We start from the raw sequence: 24775 nt of genomic DNA on the forward strand, positions 1-24775 counted from the left end.
TTGGTTGTTAGGGGTGCCATGGTTTTTAGGGTGTCAAAGGTTTTGAAGGAATCACCGTCATACATGTGCCCGTATCTTTGCATACCTGTGTTTTCTATCCGCCTAAAGTCTCGTGCGCTCAGCCCGGGCTCAAATGCTTAATTCCGTAGATACGGAGTTAGCGGCGAGGGTGTGTGTTTTAATGCATATTTAGTAGCTGTAAGATCCCAGATCCTTATGGAATTAAGGATTGGCGGGCAAGTGGTGCGCAGGGGAGGTCTGTCTTGTTTGGGTACCCATATCCAGAATTGTGGTAGGTCTGTGCTCATTAGTTTCGTCTCTAGATCCACCCACCTGTGTGAGCCCTTCGGTGTATGCCATGCTATTATGATTTTGGTCTTTTACTGTTGCGGAAGTGCTTCCAATTCTCCTTGTTTCACGGTGCAAGAGAGCCATGAGGAGCATTGAAAACACAAGGCGTAAATGCTATCCTCAACTCCCCCATGGGTTGCCAGGGCTGTATTTACCTTCTTTACTGTCCCCCTTATTGCCCCTGTTTATATATAAATATATGTGAACAAAAGAAGAAAGGAAACCACTCCCTAGATTTGAGAAAATATATAAATGATATAAGTACACAATGGTAGTGGTAGTGGTCTCTATACAATTGACCTCAAAAGATAAAACATAAAGAGATAATAGTGCAGTAAGTCAAATATAGTGGGTACGTGAATGGATACTTAGAATAATCCACACTCACATTTCCCAGAGCTAACTTAGAGCTCAGCTGTTAGTACGCGTGGACGGAACAATCCCCGTCTTAGGATATGTAGATATCTTGGCAGTCTCAGGTATATAATATGTAAAGAGACAAAGAAATCCAAATAGTGCAGTATATACTGGTAAAATAAATTAATTAAATAGTAAAATTCCGTACTCACATTTGCTAGAGCAGAACTTGCTCTAGTTTGTATAGCATAGGTGGTATAGTCCCCACCAAGGAACAAGATGGTAACCAGGAAGTAGAAAACAAAATCCAAATATAATATATGGATAAGGATAATTTATTTAACAAAAAAAAAAAAAAGATAAAAGTACTATGTATAAAGTCTTATAAAATCCACTTGACGCGTTTCACCTGTAAAAAGGCTTCCTCAGAAGGCTTCCTCTGAGGAAGCCTTTTTACAGGTGAAACGCGTCAAGTGGATTTTATAAGACTATTTTTACATATATAAATATATGTATACTGTTTTTAATCAGTTGAACAAAGAGCTTTTTGTAGGAAGAAATGGGAACTTGTGCTAAAAGAAAAATATGTTGGGTTTGGGGGGGATCAGGAAGACAAATATTTTCGGGTGTAAGGTTAGATAATTAAAAAAAATGTTTTTTAAACCAATTGCCGTTGACAGTGCCTCTTTAAGATAAGCTTTTTAATTTGAACATTAAATTCCTTAGTAATCACAAAGGGCTGTATTTACCCTAAAGAATTTTTAGGGCAAACTGGTAATTTAGAGTGCTTGCCAAACCAAACAGCATCCTAGCTGATTCTGATTTGCCATGATGGAGAGAAATGTTCTGTGTAGTTATTCCCAGTTCCGTTTAGTTTACTAATCCTGTATTTTGGTATAATTTGATTGTTTGTGTAAACTGTAAAATAGTCTGTAAAACCAATGTTTCCCATTCCACTTAATAAGACAGCTGCAGAGGTCTGACAGGAAATGTTTTCTGAACTTGTTTGCATAGGTATGCTTACAGCATATTTGTTTTCTGAGGAGTTTGTGAATATTTTAATGGGACATGTCAGGAACAATACATCTTAATGCAATGTATAGATTGTGGGCTAAATAATTAGCTGTATTTTTTGCAATTTAAAAAAAAGAATCAATCTAGATTTGTATTAATGTTCTAAATATATCTCGGTAGAGGTAAGGGTATGAACAAACATACTAATACAGAATTGACAATAGTGCATGAGATAAAATAAGGTATTCTCTGTATATAGCATGATATTAATTGTTTTCTATACTATTTAATATTTACTGACTGGGCAGTGTTTCAATCCAATTGAACGTACCACCTCTCGCAGTGTCTTCTGTTGTCAACACCGAAGAGAATAATGTTCCAGAATATAAATGTATCCCTCTAGGGGGAGCAACTGTCACATACAGAATATCCAGATCTGAGCAAACGTTTCAGAGTACTGAGGATACTGTTTGTAAGGAAACCACGTGTATTTAAACCTCAATCGGTAGTTTCCTCCCGGACCACCAGAGCCTAGTGAACATAGCCCTCCGTTCGGTAGTAATGGTAGACGAATCCCCGTGTAATTTCAATAGTGTCCCTGTATAATTCCCTCAGTAAGACACACAAACTCCCAAACAGCATATGTAGACAGAAGAAGGGTACAAAGATGAACTGAAGATTTATTGACAAGTTGTAAGGAAACCACGTGTATTTAAACCTCAATCGGTAGTTTTCTCCCGAACCACCAGAGCCTAGTGAACATAGCCCTCCGTTCGGTAGTTATGGTAGACGAATCCCTGTGTAATTTCAATAGTGTCCCTGGATAATTCCCTCAGTAAGACACACGAACTCCCAAGCAGCATACGTATCTCCGCTGGTATATCAGGTAAAAATCCCCAAATCCCACAGTAACCAGACGAAGCACAGTACAGGGAGTCAACTGACAATTTTTAAAAAAAATCAGGCTCAAGGAGTCAACTGCCAACATGAAATAAGGGAATACAAACTGTCACCCCAACGCCAAACAGGGAAATTCCTTCACACTGTTAAAGTAAAAAAAGAGAACTGAGAAAAGAGAGAGGCAGAAGACAGAGAAAAGGTGGAAGAAATTAGGAATTGGAGGAAGGGGGTCAAATTAAGCAAAGTGAGCTTAGCAAATATATCAATTGCTCCATGAATAGGATCAAGCATATGGTAATACTCTGCTCAGCCACAACATTAAAACCACTGACAGGTGAAGTGAATAACATTGATTATATCATTACAATGGCACCTGTCAAAGGGATATATTAGGCAGCAAGTGAACAGTCAGTTCTTGAATTTTTTTGTGTTGGAAGCAAAACAAAATGGGCAAGCCAAAATATCTGAATGATTTTGACAAGGGACAAAGAGTGATGAGATGTTCCCAGTATACAGGGGTTAGTTTCTACCAAACATGGTGCAAGGAAGGACAACTGGTGAACCGGTGTCAGAGTCATGGATGCCCAATGTTTATTGATACATGTGGGGAGTGAAGGCTAGCCTGTCTGGTCCAATCACACAGATGAGCTATTGTGTAGTAAAATCGTACCTTTATTCCAGTCTGCTTCTGTTGGTTGTGCCCTGATTTACCTCCTTGGCTGACATCATCAGAAGCTGGGATCTGAGCCAATCACAATGCTTTAACATAGTATTTACTGAGACTGTCAAGGAGGCAGATCAGGGGCAGAGCGAGCAAAAGCCAAATACATCCCTGGCCAATAAGCATCTCCTCATAGAGATACATTGAATCAATGCATCTTTATGAGGAACATTCAGTGTCTCCAGGCAGAGAATAGAGATGCACACTGCAACACTGCCCCAGGAAGCATCTCTAGAAGCCATCTAAAGAGTGGCCAGTTGAGGTATCCCTAGGCTGTAATGTAAACACTGCCTTTTCTTTAAATAGATAGTGTTTACTGCAAAAAGCCTGACGTGAATGATTCTACTCATTTTCATAAATACAATAAACTGTAGTTTTTAAAGGATCTGCTAATGAATTGGTGCCAGTGATACCACAGGACATGTTCGGAGGCCTTGTAGAGTCCAAGCCCCGATGCATTAGAGCTGTTTTGCTGTACAAGGGGGACCTACATGATATTAGACACGTGGTTTTAAAGTTGCGGCTGATCAAAAGTTGCGGCTGATCAGTGTACATACATATAATGAAGAAGCAAAAATGATTGAAATGAGGGCACTCTTATAGAAAGTCTATCTAGGGTTTCAATGTGATTTATTTGCAATAGACATGGTCCAGGTCTCTATATTTATTTCTTCAGTTCTTTCGAACCACATGATCCACATCGATAGCTGAAAAGTTATTTGAAAAAAAGAAACCATAATAATCTATACAGCTGATTAAGACCTATTTATTGTTTCCATATACAATTGCATGAATCTCTTAATGTATAAGATTCTTTAAGCATTTGTTTCTTTTCAAATAATTGTGAAAAAATGATGTTAGTAATGGCATAAAAATGTCTGGTAAACACAATATTATAAAAAATATTGATGTAACTGAAACTGGGAATGGTAGGTGGCACAAGGAAGGGTATGACATTTTAATTGTACAATATATGCACTCACAAGAGGCATAAAAGTAATTTGACTTTTAACGAAATTGCAGTAGAATTGTGCAATTTTCTGAAGCAAAGTACATAATATAATATGTAATAATTATTCAGCCAGAACTGTTTCCAACTGAGGAGGATATGAAAAATAATTTCCATATGTTTTGTAATAGGTCCAATAAATTAATGCAAATCATATTAATGTTTGCTTTTCGCATTTAGGCATTCAAATGTGTGGTATTAAGAATGTAACAGAAATACAGAACTCAATCCTTAAGGATGAATGTGATTGTCCAATTTCTAAACCAAAACCAGGAACTAGAGGAGTAGTTAACCCTGCAATGTAATTATTGCAACTTCTCAGAAACTGCAATAATTAACTTTGCAGGGGACAGGGGCTGTTAGGCTTTAAACTTGTACAGGGTCTGTAACCCTTACGCTGCCATGGACTTATGCTGGTAACACATCCTGCTTTCTTTAACCCCTAAAGGACACATGACATGTGTGGCATGTCATGATTCCCTTTTATTTCAGAAGGTTGGTCCTTAAGGGGTTAAAGGAACACTATAATCACCTAAATTACTTTAGCCAAATAAAGCAGCTTTAGTGTATAGATCATTCCCCTGCAATTTCACTGCTCAATTCACTGTCATTTAGGAGTTAAATCACTTTGTTTCTGTTTATGCAGCCCTAGCCACACCTCCCCTGGCTATGACTGACAGAACCTGCATGAAAAAAAAAACTGGTTTCACTTTCAAACAGATGTAATTTACCTTAAATAATTGTATCTCAATCTCTAAATTGAACTTTAATCACATACAGGAGGCTCTTGCATGGTATAGCAAGCAATTAACATAGCAGGGGATAAGAAAATCTTAATTAAACAGAACTTGCAATAAAGAAAGCCTAAATAGGGCTCTCTTTACAGGAAGTGATTATGGAAGGCTGTGCAAGTCACATGCAGGGAGGTGTGACTAGGGTTCATAAACAAAGGGATTTAACTCCTAAATGGCAGAGGATTGAGCAGTGAGGCTGCAGGGGCATGTTCTATACACCAAAACTGCTTCATTAAGTTAAAATTATTCAGGTGACTATAGTGTCCCTTTAATCTCTGTATATTTTCACTGCAGAGAACAATTAATGTACAATTAAAGCAGACCAGTCATTAGGAAGTTTAAGAAAGAAGTGCTCTTTTTTAATGCGGGTACAGCGTATATGTGAAACAAACACAGTTTTAATAGGGGTGTATCCAACAGAAGACAAAATCAACCAATCCTAGACGTTCAGTGCAAAAAGTATAATTTTATATATAACATTACGTATTACAATTATTCTACTGCGCATGTCTAGCACGTCTTCTCGAAACTCTGCTGGGTTATCGTGTGAGAGAAAAAAGTGAGTATGTGTGCTTGCAAGATAGCAGACCGGGGATAGAATTCTTGCTTTTTACCCCTGCAGACGTGGAAAGACATAACTAAGACAAAAACTGATGTACATGACAGTCTTTGATTTAGGTACCCAATTAACATTTTCAGGTGGTTAGCGAGAATGTTATGTTTTCCAACGGCAGGATGTTTATACATACACTATAGTGGAAACTAGTGAAAAAGTATAGTATGTTTAAAGAATGCCAGTTTAACCCTTTCAAAACATGAGTATCTTGTATTGTAATCAGGCTTACTGACCATTCAATCTTCCAAGCCCTCTATATAGTATATACTTTTAGCTAGTAATAAGAAATACAGAAGTAGAAAGCAGGATATGAGACTGACACCCTGTAACATACAGGGCTCGAGTCCTGCAGGAACGCATGGGAACGGCGTTCCTGCACTTTTTCCAAAGCAGGAACGCCGTTCCCGTTCCCAGTCCTGCAGGACCTGCCCTGCTACCTGCACACAGGGGCCATCACACGCGGTGTTCTTCTCCAGCTCTAACTCTCGCGAGACCCGCAGCTGCAAGAGCGTTGCCACGGGTTACCATGGCAACGCTCCGCACAGGCGAGTCTCGCGAGAGTTAGAGCTGGAGAAGAACACCGCGTGTGATGGCCCCTGTGTGCAGCTGCTGCCTCCCTTCACCGGACCACCAGGCGATCTCCCCCCTCCCTGACAAGGTAAGAAGCAGGGAGGGGGGAATAAAGTAAAAAAAACATAAACACATAAAGGTTAAAAAGCAAATGCATCCCCCCCATCATCCAGCACACACACACACACATAATCCAGCACACACACACATAATCCAGCACACACACAAACACACACACATAATCCAGCACACACACACACATAATCCAGCACACACACACATAATCCAGCACACACACACACACATCATCCAGCACACACACACACATCATCCAGCGCACACACACACATCATTCAGCACACACACACACACATAATCCAGCACACACACACACATCATCCAGCACACACACACACATCATAGCCCACACACACACACATACATCATCCAGCACACACACACACATCATCCAGCAAACAAACACACTTCATCCAGCACACAAACACACTTCATCCAGCACACACACACACACACACACATCATCCAGCGCGCACACACACACACATCATCCAGTGCACACACACACACACATCATCCAGCACACACACACACACACTTCATCCAGCTCACACACACACACATCATCCAGCACACACACACACACTTCATTAAGCACACACACACACACACACACACACACACACAATCATCCAGCACCCATACACATACACACACATAATCCAGCACACACACAATGCATTCATTATACACAATCTGCACTTACTACAAACACACTACATTCATTATACACACTCTGCACTCATTACAGACACACTACATTCACTACACACACTCTGCATTCATTATACACACTCTGCACTCACTACAAACATACTACATTCACTACACACACTGCATTCATTATACACACTCTGCACTCACTACAAACACACTAAATTCACTGTACACACTGCACTCACTACACACACTACATTCACTATACACACTCTGCATTCATTATACACACTCTGCATTCACTACACACACACTACATACACTGCATTCATTATACACACTGCATTCATTATACACACTCTGCACTCACTACAAACACACTACATTCACTATACACACTCTGCATTCATTATATAGACTCTGCATTCATTATACACACTCTGCACTCACTACAAACACACTACATACACTGCATTCAGTATACACACTCTGCATTCACTACACACTACATTCACTATACACACTCTGCATTCACTATACACACTCTGCATTCACTACAAACACACTACATACACTGCATTCATTATACACACTCTGCACTCACTACAAACACACTGCATTCATTATACACACTTTGCACTCACTACAAATACACTGCATTCATTATACACACTCTGCACTCACTACAAACACACTACATTTATTATTCACACTGCACTCACTAAAAAACACTCTACACTCACTACAAACACACTGCATTCATTATACACACTCTGTACTCACTAGAAACACACTGCATTCATTAAACACACTATGCACTCACTACAAACACACTACATTCATTATACACACTCTGCACTCACTACAAACACACTACATTCATTATACACACTCTGCACTCACTGCAAACACACTACATTCATTATACACAATCTGCACTCACTACAAACACACTACATTCACTATACACACTTTGCACTCACTACAAACACACTACATTCACTATACACACTTTGCACTCACTACACACTACATTCATTATACACACTGCATTCACTACACACACTACATTCATTATACACACTCTGCACTCACTACAAACACACTACATTCATTATACACACTCTGCACTCACTACAAACACACTGCATTCATTATACACACTCTGCACTCACTACAAACACACTACATTCATTATACACACTCTGCACTCACTACAAACACACTACATTCACTATACACACTCTGCACTCACTACAAACACACTACATTCACTATACACACTTTGCACTCACTACACACTATATTCATTATACACACTGCACTCACTACACACACACTACATGTATTATACACACTGCACTCACTACAAACACTTCATTATACACACTCTGCTCTCACCACAAACACACTACATTTATTATACACAATCCGCACTCACTACAAACACACTGCATTCATTATACACACTCTACACTTACTACAAACATACTACATTCATTATACACACTCTACACTTACTACAAACACACTACATTCATTATACACACACTGCACTCACAACAAACACACTACATTCATTATACACACTCTGCACTGCACTATATGCATAGGAGTGTAATTTTTTTTTTAAGGGGGGGGGAGGCGGAATCTTGGGTGAGTTCCCACACTTTTTTCCCCAGGACTTGACCCCTGGTAACATATATATATATATATATATATATATATATATATATATATATATATATATTATGTATAGCTCTGTATGTCTAGGGGAATATTTACTAAGCATTGCATAGGTAAAACAATTAATTCTCCATCAGGGGCACTGCACCCAAACCACTTCAATGAGAGGAAATGGTCTGGGTGCCTATAGTGTCCCTTTAATCCTACACTATCCCTGTCCCTAAAAAAGCATTAACCCTTACCCGACAATAACCCAGAAAGCTAACACTAATACTGACACTAGCTAAAACTAACAAACACTAACATTAAAGGACCACTATAGTGCCAGGAAAACATACTCGTTTCCTGGCACTATAGGGTCTCTAGGTCCCCCCAACCCGCCGGGCTCCAGTGATAGGAAGGGGTTAAAACTTACCTTTCTCCAACGCCGGGCTCCCTCGGCGGTGGGGACTCTCCGCCTCCTTTCCCCGTCATCGGCTGAATGCGCATGCGCGGCAAGAGCCGTGCGCGCATTCAGCCAGTCCATAGGAAAGCATTCTCAATGCTCTCCTATGGACGGCAGCATCTTCTTACTGTGAAAATCACAGTGAAAAGCACGGAAGCGCCTCTAGCGGCTGCCAATGAGACAGCCACTAGAGGCTGGATTAACCCATAGGTAAACATAGCAGTTTCTCTGTTGTTATGTTTATAGCAGAAAGGGTTAATCCTAGATGGACCAGGCACCCAGACCACTTCATTAAGCTGAAGTGGTCTGGGTGCCTATAGTGGTCCTTTAACCCCTTAAGGACACATGGCATGTGTGACATGTCATGATTCCCTTTTATTCCAGAAGTTTGGTCCTTAAGGGGTTAAGGGATTCCCTCTGATAATGGCAGTACTAACATCAGCAGAGGCATTTCCTAGCTAAAACAGAGCGGTTTCTGAGCACCATCTGCTTTATGATTGCAGCGTGATAGGTATATCAGATATATAGGTATATCATGTGCTACAGCTCCAGAATGCTGTCTCTGACGTTCACAAATGACAGGAGGGGGCAAGCTGAATTTGGAATAGCTTCAAATCATTATGATGTTAAGGGCCCTGCATACAGCTCATAAGACAGTTTTGGACCACTAAATATGGCCTCAGCTGACATAGGGGTTTCCCAGGTATTGATGGATACCTGGAATTACCTGGCTTTACCCTGTTGACACCAAAACGTTAGGATGTTCCATGTTGTCCTAACAATCTTAAAACCCACCCACATTCAGTGCTACTTTGTGTAGGTTAGGTAACCCTCCCACTACAGAGATTCTATTTGTGTTTTAACTATATACATTGTGTTCACAAATAGCTGCACTGGTTCATAGGAAGCTGTTCTGCAGTTTATGGGAGCTGACATTTAGTTATCAGCTTTCTACAAAACAGACCATGAAACTCTATGGCTTATTTTATCCTGAGCAAATTCATGTTTTAATGAATTATACTAAACGGAAGAATTCACAGTTTCAGCAGAAATCTGACAGTTCCTATATATAACATTATGTATATCACTATCTAGAGATGTCCCCGAGTGTCCCTTTTAGCTGTCCTTAAATACACTATTAATGTTGGTTGTGAAGTCCGTTTTTTCTGATATTATTTGAAATATTTATTTTATTGTTTTTGATTGGCAGTGTTGTGTTCTCTGGCTAGTGAGGCTGTAAGGAGAGACTCGCAGGGCTCATTTTTTATTTTTTTATTCTCTTGCTGCTTGTACAATTCTGAAATAGTAGCCTGGCCAATTAGGTGTATAATTAGCAAAGCATCATGCTTCAGTGAACATGAAAATAAAGAATGAGAGTAAAAAAAAAAAACCCCAAAACAAAAAAAAAACACAGATTGTAGAGGAAGCCGACTAAATAGCATAGACATCTGTGCAACAGGACTGTTGGAGAGCGCAGTTAGGGGAAGAAGGACAGTTAAAATGACATGTCCTTGGCAGTGTTACCGTACCTATGTATTCTATTTAAGAATGATACATCGATAGTTACAAGGCAGGGATCTGTGGCGTGTAGCACTGCCAGCCTGCAGGTGGTAAAACTGGTAAACTAACACAAGATACGTGGAAAAATAAAATAGGAAAGAATAAGAAAAAGATAATCATAGGTAACAGAACAGTTGTATTGAACATGACAAAGCTAGACAAATAAGCAATAGGAAATTCTGAGGAAGCAAATTGAGAAATCTTGGATAAGCCCCAGGTTTGGGGAGTGTTCTTATACTGTTCAGCAGGTACAGGATTTAGGAGGTTGGATGGGAGGCCAAGTGAGCAAAAGAGCAGCATCTCTTAATTTGACAATTTTAATGGAACCATTATGCTGCACATGTAAGAAGTGTGTAATGCCCCACTTATAGGTGAGCAGTTGTAGTGATTACCACCAGAGGAAAGTGCTCCTACTTAAAGGGACAAACAACTGCCCAAATACAAATAAACAAGTCAATGTTTAGTAGATATACCCTAAATGAAAACTTGCTTGCATTTAATTATGTATTTTTTCATTGGGAATATATCTACAATCAGCTTGCAAAACCTGCAGTTCTATTGTCTGCTGTGTTTGCAAACTCTCCCCTTCTAACCCCGCCCAGACTTTTTGTGTCTGTCCAATCACAGACTTCCCAATACAGCTAGGTGAGAAGTCTTTGTAAGGCAGGTGCTCTGAGCAATTGCTGACTCTTGAGGTCAGCTGCATTGGGCTAACGATACCAAGAAGTAGCATTACCTGGTGTCTGCTTGAAAGCCAGGGGGGTTGTAACCAGGTTAATTTATAAAAGTGCCAATTTTTATTGAAATATGTACTTATTGCAAAATGAAAAAAAGAGGACACACTCTTCACACACAATACTTTTTAGCAAGCTAAAGTTGTTTTGGGGTCTGAAGTGACTCTTTAAGTGAGCAAAAAAAGTCAGGTACCCTCAAACTGAGATGACAGTTTTCCATTTATTTTTTTTTGTAGTCCCAGGTTTCTGAGGGAGGTACTCATGGAAGCTTAGACAAACTGAACAAGCTGTCTAGCTGTATGGCCTTGGCCAGGGGCGGACTGAGAACCCTCAGGGCCCCCAGGCAAAATAAATCAAGGGCCCCCTTACAGGCCCCACCCATACTCCGCAGCAAGCGCCACCCATGTCCCGCCTCCATGCACCGCCTCCTATTCACAATATAGCAACACAACATAGCTCGCTGATACCTAGGCCAAGTTGGCTCCTCTTACCTTAATTACTGTTGCTGGCTGGCAGTCTGTGGGCTTGCTGGAAGGCTGTGGGCTTACTGGCTGCGGCTGGCAGGCTGTGGACTTTCTGGCAGGCTGTGGGCTTGCTGGCTACTGCCGGTAGGCTGTGGGCTTGCTGGCTGCGGCTGGCAGGCTGTGGGCTTGCTGGCTGTGGCTGGCAGGCTGTGGGCTTACTGGCTGTGGCTGGCAGGCTGTGGGCTTGCTGGCAGGCTGTGGGCTTGCTGGCTACTGCCGGTAGGCTGTGGGCTTGCTGGCTGTGGCTGGCAGGCTGTGGGCTTGCTGGCTGTGGCTGGCAGGCTGCGGCTGGTAGGCTGTGGGCTTGCTGGCAGGCTGTGGGCTTGCTGGCTACTGACGGTAGGCTGTGGGCTTGCTGGCTGCGGCTGGCAGGCTGTGGGCTTGCTGGCTGTGGCTGGCAGGCTGTGGCTTGCTGGCTGCGGTTGGCAGGCTGTGGGCTTGCTGGCTGTAAGCCTAACTGGTGATACAACAAAAAGAAAAAACAATAAAAAAAAAAAAAAAACAATAAAAGCTGCGCCTAGTAACAGTAAAATAAATAGTCCAAATAAAATAAATGGATAGAAAGGAGAAAGTTTGCATTCACAAGTTTTATATATTTTATTTACTTATATTTTAACTTACTACACTATCCGGCTTCCTGTATATACCCTTTTGTCTCCTACATATGAGTGGATTTACAAGGAAGAATCAAATGAGGACAATCGTTGCAGACTGAATATTGCCGTACTAGACGACTGCACGAGACACTCTTAGATAAGACTTTCTCCTTTCTATCCATTTATTTTATTTGGACTATTTATTTTACTGTTACTAGGCGCAGCTTTTATTGTTTTTTCTTTTTGTTGTATCTCCCTTAAGGGTTTTTGAGGGATTCCCTTATCAAGTTGCTGCCTACTGTGTTATCTAGCGCTCACTCATTGTTCTGTCTTTAAGCCTAACTGGTGGCCTGTGGGCTGGCTGGCTGGCTACTGGCCAGCCTGTGGGCTGGCTGGCCGGCTTGTGGGCTGGCTGGCTGGCTGGCCGGCCTGTGGGCTGGCTGGCTTGCTGGCTACTGGGGCACTTGTAGATTATTTAAAGAAATAATCCATGCACAATAACCACTACTGCTCTGTGTAGTCGTTATGGTGCCAGGAGGGCCGGGCCCCCCTTTCAGAGTAAGTAGTCAAACCGTTTAAGAACAGTTTGACAACTTACCTGGGGTCTGCTGGGATATGAGGCTAGGTATAGGAGCAGTGGTGCAATGTGTAAGGGGTGCAGTGTGTGTGAAAGGTTCAGTGTGTGTGAGGGGGTGTAGTGTGTGAATGTGTAGGGTGTGTGGGGCAATGTGTGTATGAGGGGGCTGTGTATATGTGTGTTTGGCAATGTTAGTATGGGGGGCTGTGTGTGTATGGGTGGGCAGTGTATGTGTGTGTGTGTGTGTGAGGCAATGTGTGTAAATGTGTATGGTGTGTGGGGGCAGTGTGTTTATGGGGCTAGAGTTCACTCTCACCACTGCGACCACCAGGAATCCCTTAGTTTACTCTCGCAAGAGCCGTAACGTTGCCGTGGTAACCGCGGCAATGATCTGTGCTCACGCAAGAAGGACCCAGAGGAGCTGCAGGCTGAGCTCCTGGGTCCTCTCTTCCTCCCTCCCCTGCCGGCTGCCCGCACGGTGCCTGCGGACAGGGGAGGGGGCAATTGCCCTCCTCTTACTCCCCCCTCCCCCTCTTCTTACCCCCTCCCCCTCTTCTTACTCCCCCCTCTTCTTACCCCCCTCCCCCTCTTCTTACACTTCCCTCCCCCCTCTTCTTACTCCCCCCTCCCCCTCTTATTACCCCCTTCTTACTCCCCCCTCCCTTCTTACTCCCCCCTCCCCCTCTTCTTACCCCCTTCTTACTCCCCCCTCCCTTCTTACTCCCCCCTCCCCCTCTTCTTACCCCCTTCTTACTCCCCCCTCTCTTCTTACCCCCCTTCCTCTATCTTCTTACCCTTCCTCTCTCTTCTTACCCCCCCCTCTCTTCTTACCCCCTCCCTCTCTCTTCTTACCCCCCTCCCTCTCTCTTCTTACCACCTCCCTCTCTCTTCTTACCCCCTCCCTCTCTTCTTACCCCCCTTCCTCTCTCTTCTTACCCCCCCTCTCTTCTTACCCCCCTCCCTCTCTTCATTTCATTTTTCAGTTAAGACTCTTTTATTTGGATTACCCTCATATTCTGATTATTGAATGTTATAAGGTCTTTTGGCACATCCCTTATCTCTCTTTTATAATAAGAGAGAATGCTTGTTAGGAATATAAATATTGTATATACATGTGTATTGTAGTTGATTTAGTGTCCTGTGTTTTCAAATAAATGTTTAATTTAGTAGATAAACATCTCTTGTGTATATCTACAGGGTGATGCAGATATAGATATTAAGTGTCTTAGCATTTTTTTAATGGCAATGACTCTAGCTCTAAGTTACCAGGCTACAGAGGACTGGTCCGTGCTAGAAAATTGCATGCCTTTTATTTATAATATGCATACTCAATGTACTTTGCAATATTTAATGTACATACCTTATATTTGTAAAATGTGTATAACGTACTTCACTGTGCTGACCTTTTCACCTCCATACAACTAATTCCGATGTCATGATGTGTGAACTCTACCACAATTGCAAATTGATTATTTGGTTTCTTCCACTGATTGAATGTTGCGTAGAGTACATTCATCATTTCACCGGGTGAATATATGCCCAAACTGTTAGCGCAAAATAACTGCATTAAATCATTTTCCCAATTCTAATTATTTGGACTAAAATTTCAAACTAAAATAATTTTTGGATAATAATTTGGATACATCTTGGAATTTATTATCTTACACTATTTTATTTTGTTAATGTATTTCTGTACTTATGACTTGATGAGTAATTATTTTTCTGTCCATATATTATTAAACTTTATACTATTTGCAAGTGCATCACTTCAATTTGTTGCATGTAATAAATACATATGTTAGTTTTCAACTAATGCACAGGCACCATCTATCCTGAATGTGTCCTTATTCAGTAACTCCTCTTTTTTTTCCAGATTGATATTCTGAAAGCAGACATGGAGAGTGCAGAGTGGAAGATCTTGGAGAATCTGATTTTAGAAGGCATTGTGGATCAAATAGGACAATTAGTAGTGGAAATCCACCTCCACTGGCCAGGCTTTGAAGTCAGCGGGAATGACAGCAGTGTGGTTAGATATTGGTATAGCCTTTTTAAAGAACTAGAACGAAAGAGCTTCAAGCTCTTTTACACTTACAAAGACTTAAATAAACCACAAATGTTGCTGAGAAAGGAAATCTTCAATGCAAGTAGTAGCTATATCCTAAGCTGGGTAAATACGAAGTGGACGTGATACAAACACAAGGACATATAGTGCTTTGAAGCAACTTACCTTCTAATACAGTCCATTTCTTTACGAGAAACGTTTATGATGTCAAAACTAAAAGGTATTGTGTGTATCTAGTGAAAGTGTTATCTCTTATTTAGGGAGGATGTTTGATACAGGATGCTAGGACATGTTTTGTTCCTGGTACACAACATGGGAAATGGGAATTCAATATATTATTGAACATATGCTCGAAGAGAGGAGGTTAGTGCCTCCACCCAGAATCCCTGGAGAAATAAGTCCACCTGCTGCATCACAAGAGGACGTTTCCTCTTCCCCTACACATGTACAGTGTATAATTGCTGGGCAGGTGAATGCAGTACAAATCAACATCAGGAGGAGTATAGGGGACATTTTAGCATTCCTAATGACAACAGTTTGATGGTTAAGGGTAGCGGACAATTGTCAGCTACCTTCTTGACCAGGTCTGGGCAAACGGTAGATCAATAGATCACCAGATGTTCGAGATTGTCAGCTGCAATGATGCTTGGCAAAGCATCATGGAAGTTGTAGTTCTACAACATCTGTGGATCTACCATTTCCTCCAGCCCTATTCTAGACGGCTTAGAGTTCACTGCATGAAGATGCAAATGCTGGGGAGATGCAGGAACCACAGGAATGTAATTCTTTCTTCATCTTTTTATTTGTACTTTTTTGTTTAATATATTTTCTTTTTATTTTAATGCATTATGAAACCTGGGGATCACCTCCACCCAGGAGTGTCACTTTATTTATTTTTTATTATGCTATAGTGATTTATGGTGGGGGTGGGGGGGAATAGAGGTGATAATCTGCTTCAACTAAATTTCTATGAAATGTTATAATGCCAGATATTTTTATGTATTTTTTATGTTATGTATAGGAAAGCTGCAACATATTAAGGGGATGTGAATATTGATAATACATGTTTGTGAGTTTCACAAGTTAAATCAGTAATTTAAATAAGGCAAATAAACCAATGGCTTGTTTGGAATCGACCACATTTAAAAAGAATAGGCTGAGAAATTCAGTCTCCATTTTGATCGGCCAGGATATTTTGTTAAAAACAACACAACTGGATTGTGTTTTAGGTAATTCCATTGTTTTATATTGATGTATTTATTTAAGGTCAGTCCATCTGCCTGTCAAATGTAATGTGTTAAAATAAAAGGCTGGACCATTTGACAAGTAAGATATAATTAAATGTATTTGTAAAAATCACCATTTTGTTTGCTCAAGAAAAAAATCCAAAATGAACAATCACAGACAAGGACAAAACAATAAATAATTGTATCAGGTGGTCTATGGTGACAGCTGTGATTTGTACATACGTTTAATACAGTGACTTTGCCTCGCCTGAGAATGCTTCAGATATGCATCTTCACATTGTACACAATAAATCTATGGTGGATCTGTACTCCGGACTTTGATTTTATTAATCACTGCACCGCTGACAAGGTCAGCATTTACATATTAAAGAAAACGAAAAACTTAGCATTATGACATTCCAATACTCACCTTAATAAAATGGGAAGAAAAATGAAGTAACTCTAGAGTCCATATTTCAGGCTCTATGAAAGTAAGTTTCACTAGCCTAATAATTTTAGAGAAATTGCAATACTTCAATAAATGCTCTGCAAATGGCAAATATGTAAGATAGGAAGGGCTATTTGTTGAAGTGTGAATCATCAGGAGTGCAAAGTGAATTCCAAATTTTTAACAGCTGAACTGAACAAAAACAAACAAAATCTCCTAGTCAACCATATTTTAAATGTGTCTATATTGGCCTAAAATTCACTTTGAATTCCAGACAATTTAAACTCTAGTGAGTAACCCTGAATGGTCACCTGGTAAACTGGGAATTGTGGAATTGCATTTTTAAAGACAAAACAATCAAATAAAAAGAATTCTTCACATCAAATATTTTGTCCTAAACTTTCCATTCCTCTTGTCAATTTTCACTATTATCCTCTTAGCACACAAAACAGCTAAAATTTCTGTTTGTGGTGGCTACCTGTGAAAACGTAAAATATACTTTGCACTTTGAAAACCATTCCTTCAAACCCTGAAAGCAGCTGTTCAAAAATGAAAGAATGCTGGGGCCTAGATACATATATGAAGACACTATGATGGCTAACCTTGACACCATAAATTGTTTCTGGACTACATTTCCCACGATGCTCAGCTAGCCTTTAGAGTCTAAAAGCTAGCTGAGCATCGTGGGAAATAGTGATGTACCGAACTGTCCGCCGGCGAACAGTTCCCGGCGAACTTAGCGTGTTCGCGTTTGCCGCGGCGGGCGGACACATGCGCAGTTCGATCCGCCCCCTATTCGTCATCATTGGGCAAACTTTGACCCTGTGCCTCTCGGTCAGCAGACACATTCCAGCCAATCAGCAGCACTCCCTCCCTTCCACACCCTCCAACCTCCCTCCCAGCATCCATTTTCGATTCATTCGGAAGATGCATGCTTAGTGAGAGGAGGGAAAGTTTAGCTGCTGCTGATTAGATAGGGAAATTGATAGCTAGGCTAGGGTATTCAGTGTCCACTACAATCCTGAAGGACTCATCTGATCTCTGCTGTAAGGACAGCACCAAAAAAAGCCCTTTTTAGGGCTATAACATCAGGCTGCTTTTTTTTTTTTTTCCTGTGTAATGTAATTGCAGGTGCCTGCCTGCCAGCTTCTGTGTGAGGTTCACATTGGATACTGTGCCTATTTGCCCAGTGCCACCACTCATATCTGTTTTAACAATAGGTTAAGCTTTACATTTAAAATAAATATTTTTTTTTCACTGTAATAGAAGAGCAGTTGCCTGCCTGCCAGCTTCTGTGTGAGGTTGGATGCCTTGCCCATTTGCACAGTCAGTGCCACCACTCATATCTGTTTTAACAATTGGTTAAGCTTTAGATTTAAAATAAATCATTTTTTTCACTGTAATAGAAGAGCAGTTGCCTGCCTGCCAGCTTCTGTGTGAGGTTCACATTGGATACTGTGCCCACTAGCCCAGTGCCACCACTCATATCTGTTTTAACAATTGGTTAAGCTTTAGATTTAAAATAAATAAAAAAAATTCACTGTAATAGAAGAGCAGTTGCCTGCCTGCCAGCTTCTGTGTCAGGTTGGATGCCTTGCCAATTTGCACAGTCAGTGCCACCACTCATATCTGTTTTAACAATAGCTTAAGCTTTAGATTTTAAAGAAATCATTTTTTTTCACTGTAATAGAAGATCAGTTAGTTGTCTGCAAGCGTCTGGGTGTCAGGCCTACTTCAGCGTGTGCTCTGCAGACCTGTGCCAGCGTGCTTTGACAGTTGCCAATCATATCTGGTGTCTCTTTAGTGTGCTTTTACAAAGAAAAAAGGTTTCCAGTGTAAGCTAATAGCAGACAGTCAGTGTCCTTCAAGCGGCTCTGTCAGGCCTTCCTTCAGCGTGTGCCCTGCACAACCCTGCCAGCGTGCTTTGACAGTTGCCACTCATATCTTGTGTCTCTATAGCGTGCTTTTACAACCAAAATTTTGTTTCCACTGTAATAGAAGAGCAGTTGCCTGCCTGCCAGCTTCTGTGTGAGGTTCACATTGGATACTGTGCCCACTAGCCCAGTGCCACCACTCATATCTGTTTTAACAATTGGTTAAGCTTTAGATTTAAAATAAATAAAAAAAATTCACTGTAATAGAAGAACAGTTGCCTGCCTGCCAGCTTCTGTGTGAGGTTCACATTGGATACTGTGCCTACTTGCCCAGTGCCACCACTCATATCTGTTTTAACAATTGGTTAAGCTTTAGATTTTAAAGAAATCATTTTTTTCACTGTAATAGAAGATCAGTTAGTTGTCTGCAAGCATCTGGGTGTCAGGCCTACTTCAGCGTGTGCTCTGCAGACCTGTGCCAGCGTGCTTTGACAGTTGCCAATCATATCTGGTGTCTCTTTAGCGTGCTTTTACAAAGAAAAAAGGTTTCCAGTGTAAGCTAATAGCAGACAGTCAGTGTCCTTCAAGCGGCTCTGTCAGGCCTTCCTTCAGCGTGTGCCCTGCACAACCCTGCCAGCGTACTTTGACAGTTGCCACTCATATCTTGTGTCTCTATAGCGTGCTTTTACAACCAAAATTTAGTTTCCACTGTAATAGAAGAGCAGTTGCCTGCCTGCCAGCTTCTGTGTGAGGTTCACATTGGATACTGTGCCTACTTGCCCAGTGCCACCACTCATATCTGTTTTAACAATTGGTTAAGCTTTAGATTTTAAAGAAATCATTTTTTTTCACTGTAATAGAAGATCAGTTAGTTGTCTGCATGCGTCTGGGTGTCAGGCCTACTTCAGCGTGTGCTCTGTAGACCTGTTCCAGCGTGCTTTGACAGTTGCCAATCATATTTGGTGTCTCTATAGCGTGCTTTTAAAACCAAAATTTGTTTTTCACTGTTATAGATTGAATAGCAGTTACTTGTCTTCAAGCGGGTGTCTCAGGCCTACAGTGTGTGCTCTGCAGAACTGTTCCAGTGCACATTGCCAATCATATCTGGTGTCTCTATAGCGTGCTTTTAAAACCAAAATTTGTTTTTCACTGTTATAGATTGAATAGCAGTTACTTGTCTTCAAGCGGCTCTGTCAGTCCTTCCTTCAGCGTGTGCTCTGCAGAACTGTTCCAGTGCACATTGCCAATCATATCTGGTCTCACAGTAGCTTGCACGCATAGTACCACTAATCCCAAAAAAAATGACAGGCAGAGGCAGGCCACCCCGCAGGGGCCGTCGTGGTCGTGGTGCTGTGATTCCCTTTTGCCCTAGAATAATGCCCAGTTTTCAGAAGCCACGTACCCTGAACTTGAAAAGTTCTGAGGACTTAGTTGACTGGCTAACACAGGACACCCAATCTTGTACAGCCTCCGCTCGGAACCTTGACGCACCATCCTCCTCCAGCTTAGCTTCAGGCACCTCTCAAGATAGCACTCACCCGCCTGCCGCCACCACCAAAACTAGCACCACAGCCGCTTTACTTGGTATGTCAGAGGAGTTATTCACACACCCGTTTGAAGAAATGAGTGATGCGCAACCATTATTGCTAGAGGATGTAGATAACAGGGATATGTCTCAGGCAGGCAGCATTAAACACATGGAGGTACGGTGTGATGATGATGATGTTGTACCCGCTGCTGCTTCCTTTTCTGAGTTGTCAGATACAAGCGAAGCGGTTGATGATGACGATGCGTCCATGGATGTCACGTGGGTGCCCGCTCGGCAAGAAGAAGAACAGGGCAAAAGTTCAGATGGGGAGACAGAGAGGAGGAGGAGGAGACGAGTTGGAAGCAGGGGGGGGTCGTCGCAAGGAGCTAGTGGCACAGTCAGACAGCATGCATCGGCACCCGGGGTCAGCCCGACAGCACGCCAATCAACGCATGCTGTGTCCACCACCAGAATGCCGTCATTGCAGAGCTCAGCAGTGTGGCATTTTTTTTGTGTGTCTGCCTCTGACAACAGCGATGCCATTTGCAACCTGTGCCAAAGGAAACTGAGTCGTGGGAGGTCCAACACCCACCTAGGTACAACTGCTTTGCGTAGGCACATGATCTCACATCACAAACGCCTATGGGATCAACACATGAGTACAAGCAGCACGCCTACTCTAAGCCGCCATCCTCCTCCTGGTCCAGCATCTTCAGCCACGTCAACCACTGCTGTCCTTCTTGCCCCCTCTCAACCATCCGCCACTCCGTCTCCCGCCTTGAGCAGTTCCCGCTCATCTGCCCACAGTCATGTGTTTCTGTCAAGGACATGTTTGAGCGTAAGAAGCCAATGTCACCAAGTCACCCCCTTGCCCAGCATCTGACAGCTGGCTTGTCCGAACTATTAGCCCGCCAGCTTTTACCATACAATCTGGTTGAGTCTGAGGCGTTCAAAAAATTTGTAGCTATTGGGACACCGCAGTGGAAGGTACCCGGCCGGAATTTCTTTTCACAAAAGGCAATCCCCAACTTGTACTCGATTGTGCAAAAGGAAGTCATGGCATGTCTGGCACACAGTGTTGGGGCAAGGGTCCATCTGACCACTGATACCTGGTCTACAAAGCATGGTCAGGGCAGGTATATCACCTACACTGCGCATTGGGTAAACCTGCTGACCGCTGACGAGTTGGTGACACCGCCACGAATTGCAGGCAGTCCTGCTGCCACCTACTCTACTCCTCCTACTCCATCCTCTTCCATAACCTCCTCGGCTGAGTCCTTTTGTGCAGCTGCTTCTTGCTCCACATCAACAGCACCCCCCCAGCTCCCCAGGTACTATTCCACATCCCGGATACGGCAGTGTCACGCCGTCTTGGGTTTGACTTGCTTGAAAGCAGAGAGTCACACCGGACAAGCACTCCTGTCCGCCCTGAACGCACAGGTGGAAAAGTGGCTGACTCCGCAGCAACTGGATATCGGCAAAGTGGTGTGTGACAACGGAAAAAATTTGATAGCGGCATTGAAGTTGGGCAAGTTGACACATGTGCCGTGCATGGCACATGTGTGTAATCTGATCGTACAACGCTTTCTGCATAAGTACACAGGCTTACAGGACGTCCTGAAGCAGGCCAGGAAGGTGTGTGGCCATTTCAGGCGTTCCTACACGGCCATGGCTCACTTTGCCGATATCCAGCGGCGAAACAACATGCCAGTGAGGCGCTTGATTTGCGACAGCCCTACACGTTGGAATTCAACACTCCTAATGTTCGACCGCCTGCTCCAACAAGAAAAAGCTGTTAATGAATATTTGTATGACCGGGGTGCTAGGACAGCCTCTGGGGAGCTGGGAATTTTTTTGCCAAGTTACTGGACGCTCATGCGCAATGCCTGTAGGCTCATGCGTCCTTTTGAGGAGGTGACAAACCTAGTCAGTCGCAGTTGTGTGTGTGCGTGTGTATGGCTGTCTGCCTGTGTGTGTGTGTGTGTGACAGGGTGAAGATTTCTTGCACATGGGTGTGACAGGGTGAAGATTTCTTGCACAGGGCGCCCAAAGGCCTAAGGCTGGCCCTGCGCATGGGTCAGTGGCTCTGCACCAGACTTCCCTCCAATTGATCAAAGTTAAAGGATTTCAAGTGGACTGATTACAATTAAAGGGCCTCTAAAGAGTCCTGTATTGTTATTTGTCGTCACTACCTTCCCGCGTCAGGAGTGGGTCATTTGCGCCCCTGCTGCCTTCCTTGCATGTGGTAGCTGTTTGTCAGGGATTTGTCAATCCATATCTGCCAAGTGACCCTATGACAGGGTGAAGATTTCTTGCACATGGGTGTGACAGGGTGAAGATTTCTTGCACAGGGCGCCCAAAGGCCTAAGGCTGGCCCTGCGCATGGGTCAGTGGCTCTGCACCAGACTTCCCTCCAATTGATCAAAGTTAAAGGATTTCAAGTGGACTGATTACAATTACAGGGCCTCTAAAGAGTCCTGTATTGTTATTTGTCTTCACTACCTTCCCGCGTCGGGAGTGGGTCATTTGCGCCCCTGCTGCCTTCCTTGCATGTGGTAGCTGTTTGTCAGGGATTTGTCAATCCATATCTGCCAAGTGACCCTATGTAGGGGTAACAGTCCCTATTCTGCTCTGTGTCAGTGTGTATCATGGTCTCTGTGGACAGGGAACAGTCTCTATTCTGCTCTGTGTCAGTGTGTATCAGGGGTTTTGAGGACAGGTGTCAATCCATATCTGCCAAGTGACCCTATGTATATCTGCTGTCAGTACACAGGAAAAGTTTAAATATTTCTTGTTCTACGTTCTCTGCAACTCCACGCACCGACTCATCCAATAGGTGAAGATCTGGGGTTTCTCTGACTCTCCGCAGTAGTGTATCAAACAGAGTCTGCACTGTGGTAACACGGACATCTTCAGGACATAACTCAACTATTTGCAGATAGGCAGTCTGCAGCTTCTCTTTTTCACCTGTTCTCTTCTTTCTCTTATGCATATTCTTGTCTATATGCAGGTGGTCTCTTGCCTTTCTTTTAACCAATTTGTTCCTTCCATATGGTTTCAAAAGATCTCTGGCATCATTACTTTCAACGCAAATAACGTCATCATAGTTAGTCTCCTCATTATTCACCGGGAAGAGAGTGTTTGCACTGACTACCCACAGCATGCTCTTGCCATTGCCTACTCCACCTTCAACGACAGGGTGCAAGTCCCAAGGAGAAGGATCATTCACTTTATTATCTGTCTTTATTTCACAAGTAGTGCCTGGAACATCCTCATGGGTCACAAGATGTAAATCTGGACTAATGTCAACCCCAGGGTCTGGAAAATCATCAATTTGAAATTTTTCGAATAATCCCAGTGGGCTGCCACATTCTTCCTCCTCTGATGGTATTAAAGTTTGCAGAGATTCACTATGGGGTGGTGTCAAGCATTTTGGAGAACAATTAAGCATCTCCATCCCAATACGTTTCAGATGTCCTATCAGCTCTTCCACCCTATGCGATACTATGGGCAGGCTACCCGTGACGTCATTACTCACGGCCCTATTTCACGCGGACACTCTGTGTCAGTGTGTATCATGGTGTCTGTGGACAGGGAACAGTCTCTATTCTGCTCTGTGTCAGTGTGTATCAGGGATCATTAGGATAGGTGTCAATCCATATCTGCCAAGTGACCCTATGTAGGGGGAACAGTCCCTATTCTGCTCTGTGTCAGTGTGTATCAGGGGTTTTGAGGACAGGTGTCAATCCATATCTGCCAAGTGACCCTATGTAGGGGGAACAGTCCCTATTCTGCTCTGTGTCAGTGTGTATCATGGTCTCTGTGGACGGTGAACAGTCTCTATTCTGCTCTGTGTCAGTGTGTATCATGGTCTCTGTGGACAGGGAACAGTCTCTATTCTGCTCTGTGTCAGTGTGTATCAGGGATCATTAGGATAGGTGTCAATCCATATCTGCCAAGTGACCCTATATAGGGGGAACAGTCCCTATTCTGCTCTGTGTCAGTGTGTATCAGGGGTTTTGAGGACAGGTGTCAATCCATATCTGCCAAGTGACCCTATGTAGGGGGAACAGTCCCTATTCTGCTCTGTGTCAGTGTGTATCAGGGGTTTTGAGGACAGGTGTCAATCCATATCTGCCAAGTGACCCTATGTAGGAGGAACAGTCCCTATTCTGCTCTGTGTCAGTGTGTATCAGGGGTTTTGAGGACAGGTGTCAATCCATATCTGCCAAGTGACCCTATGTAAGGGGAACAGTCTCTATTCTGCTCTGTGTCAGTGTGTATCAGGGCTGGGCTTTGAGGACAGGTGTCAATGTTAGGTGATTTCTGCCCTTTATGGATTAAAAGCAGACTCTGCATCAACTGTGCAATTTTCCATGGGAGTTTTGCCATGGATCCCCCTCTGGCATGCCACAGTCCAGGTGTTAGTCCCCTTGAAACAACTTTTC

At 42.7% G+C, this 24775-nt stretch overlaps 1 protein-coding gene across 1 annotated transcript in view; it reads left to right on the plus strand.

The window, feature by feature from the left end:
* The window catches only part of METTL24 (methyltransferase like 24), a 110971-nt gene extending 94165 nt beyond the window's left edge, over positions 1 to 16806 (plus strand). Inside the window, exon 5 of the mRNA XM_063441291.1 lies at positions 15063 to 16806. Coding sequence (XP_063297361.1) covers positions 15063 to 15377 — 315 coding nt within the window. The 3' untranslated portion in view covers positions 15378 to 16806. The remainder of the gene's footprint in view (positions 1 to 15062) is intronic.
* The last annotated feature ends 7969 nt before the right edge of the window (positions 16807 to 24775 follow it).

Source organism: Pelobates fuscus, chromosome 2 (assembly GCF_036172605.1).
Source record: "Pelobates fuscus isolate aPelFus1 chromosome 2, aPelFus1.pri, whole genome shotgun sequence".
NCBI classification, from domain to species: domain Eukaryota; kingdom Metazoa; phylum Chordata; class Amphibia; order Anura; family Pelobatidae; genus Pelobates; species Pelobates fuscus.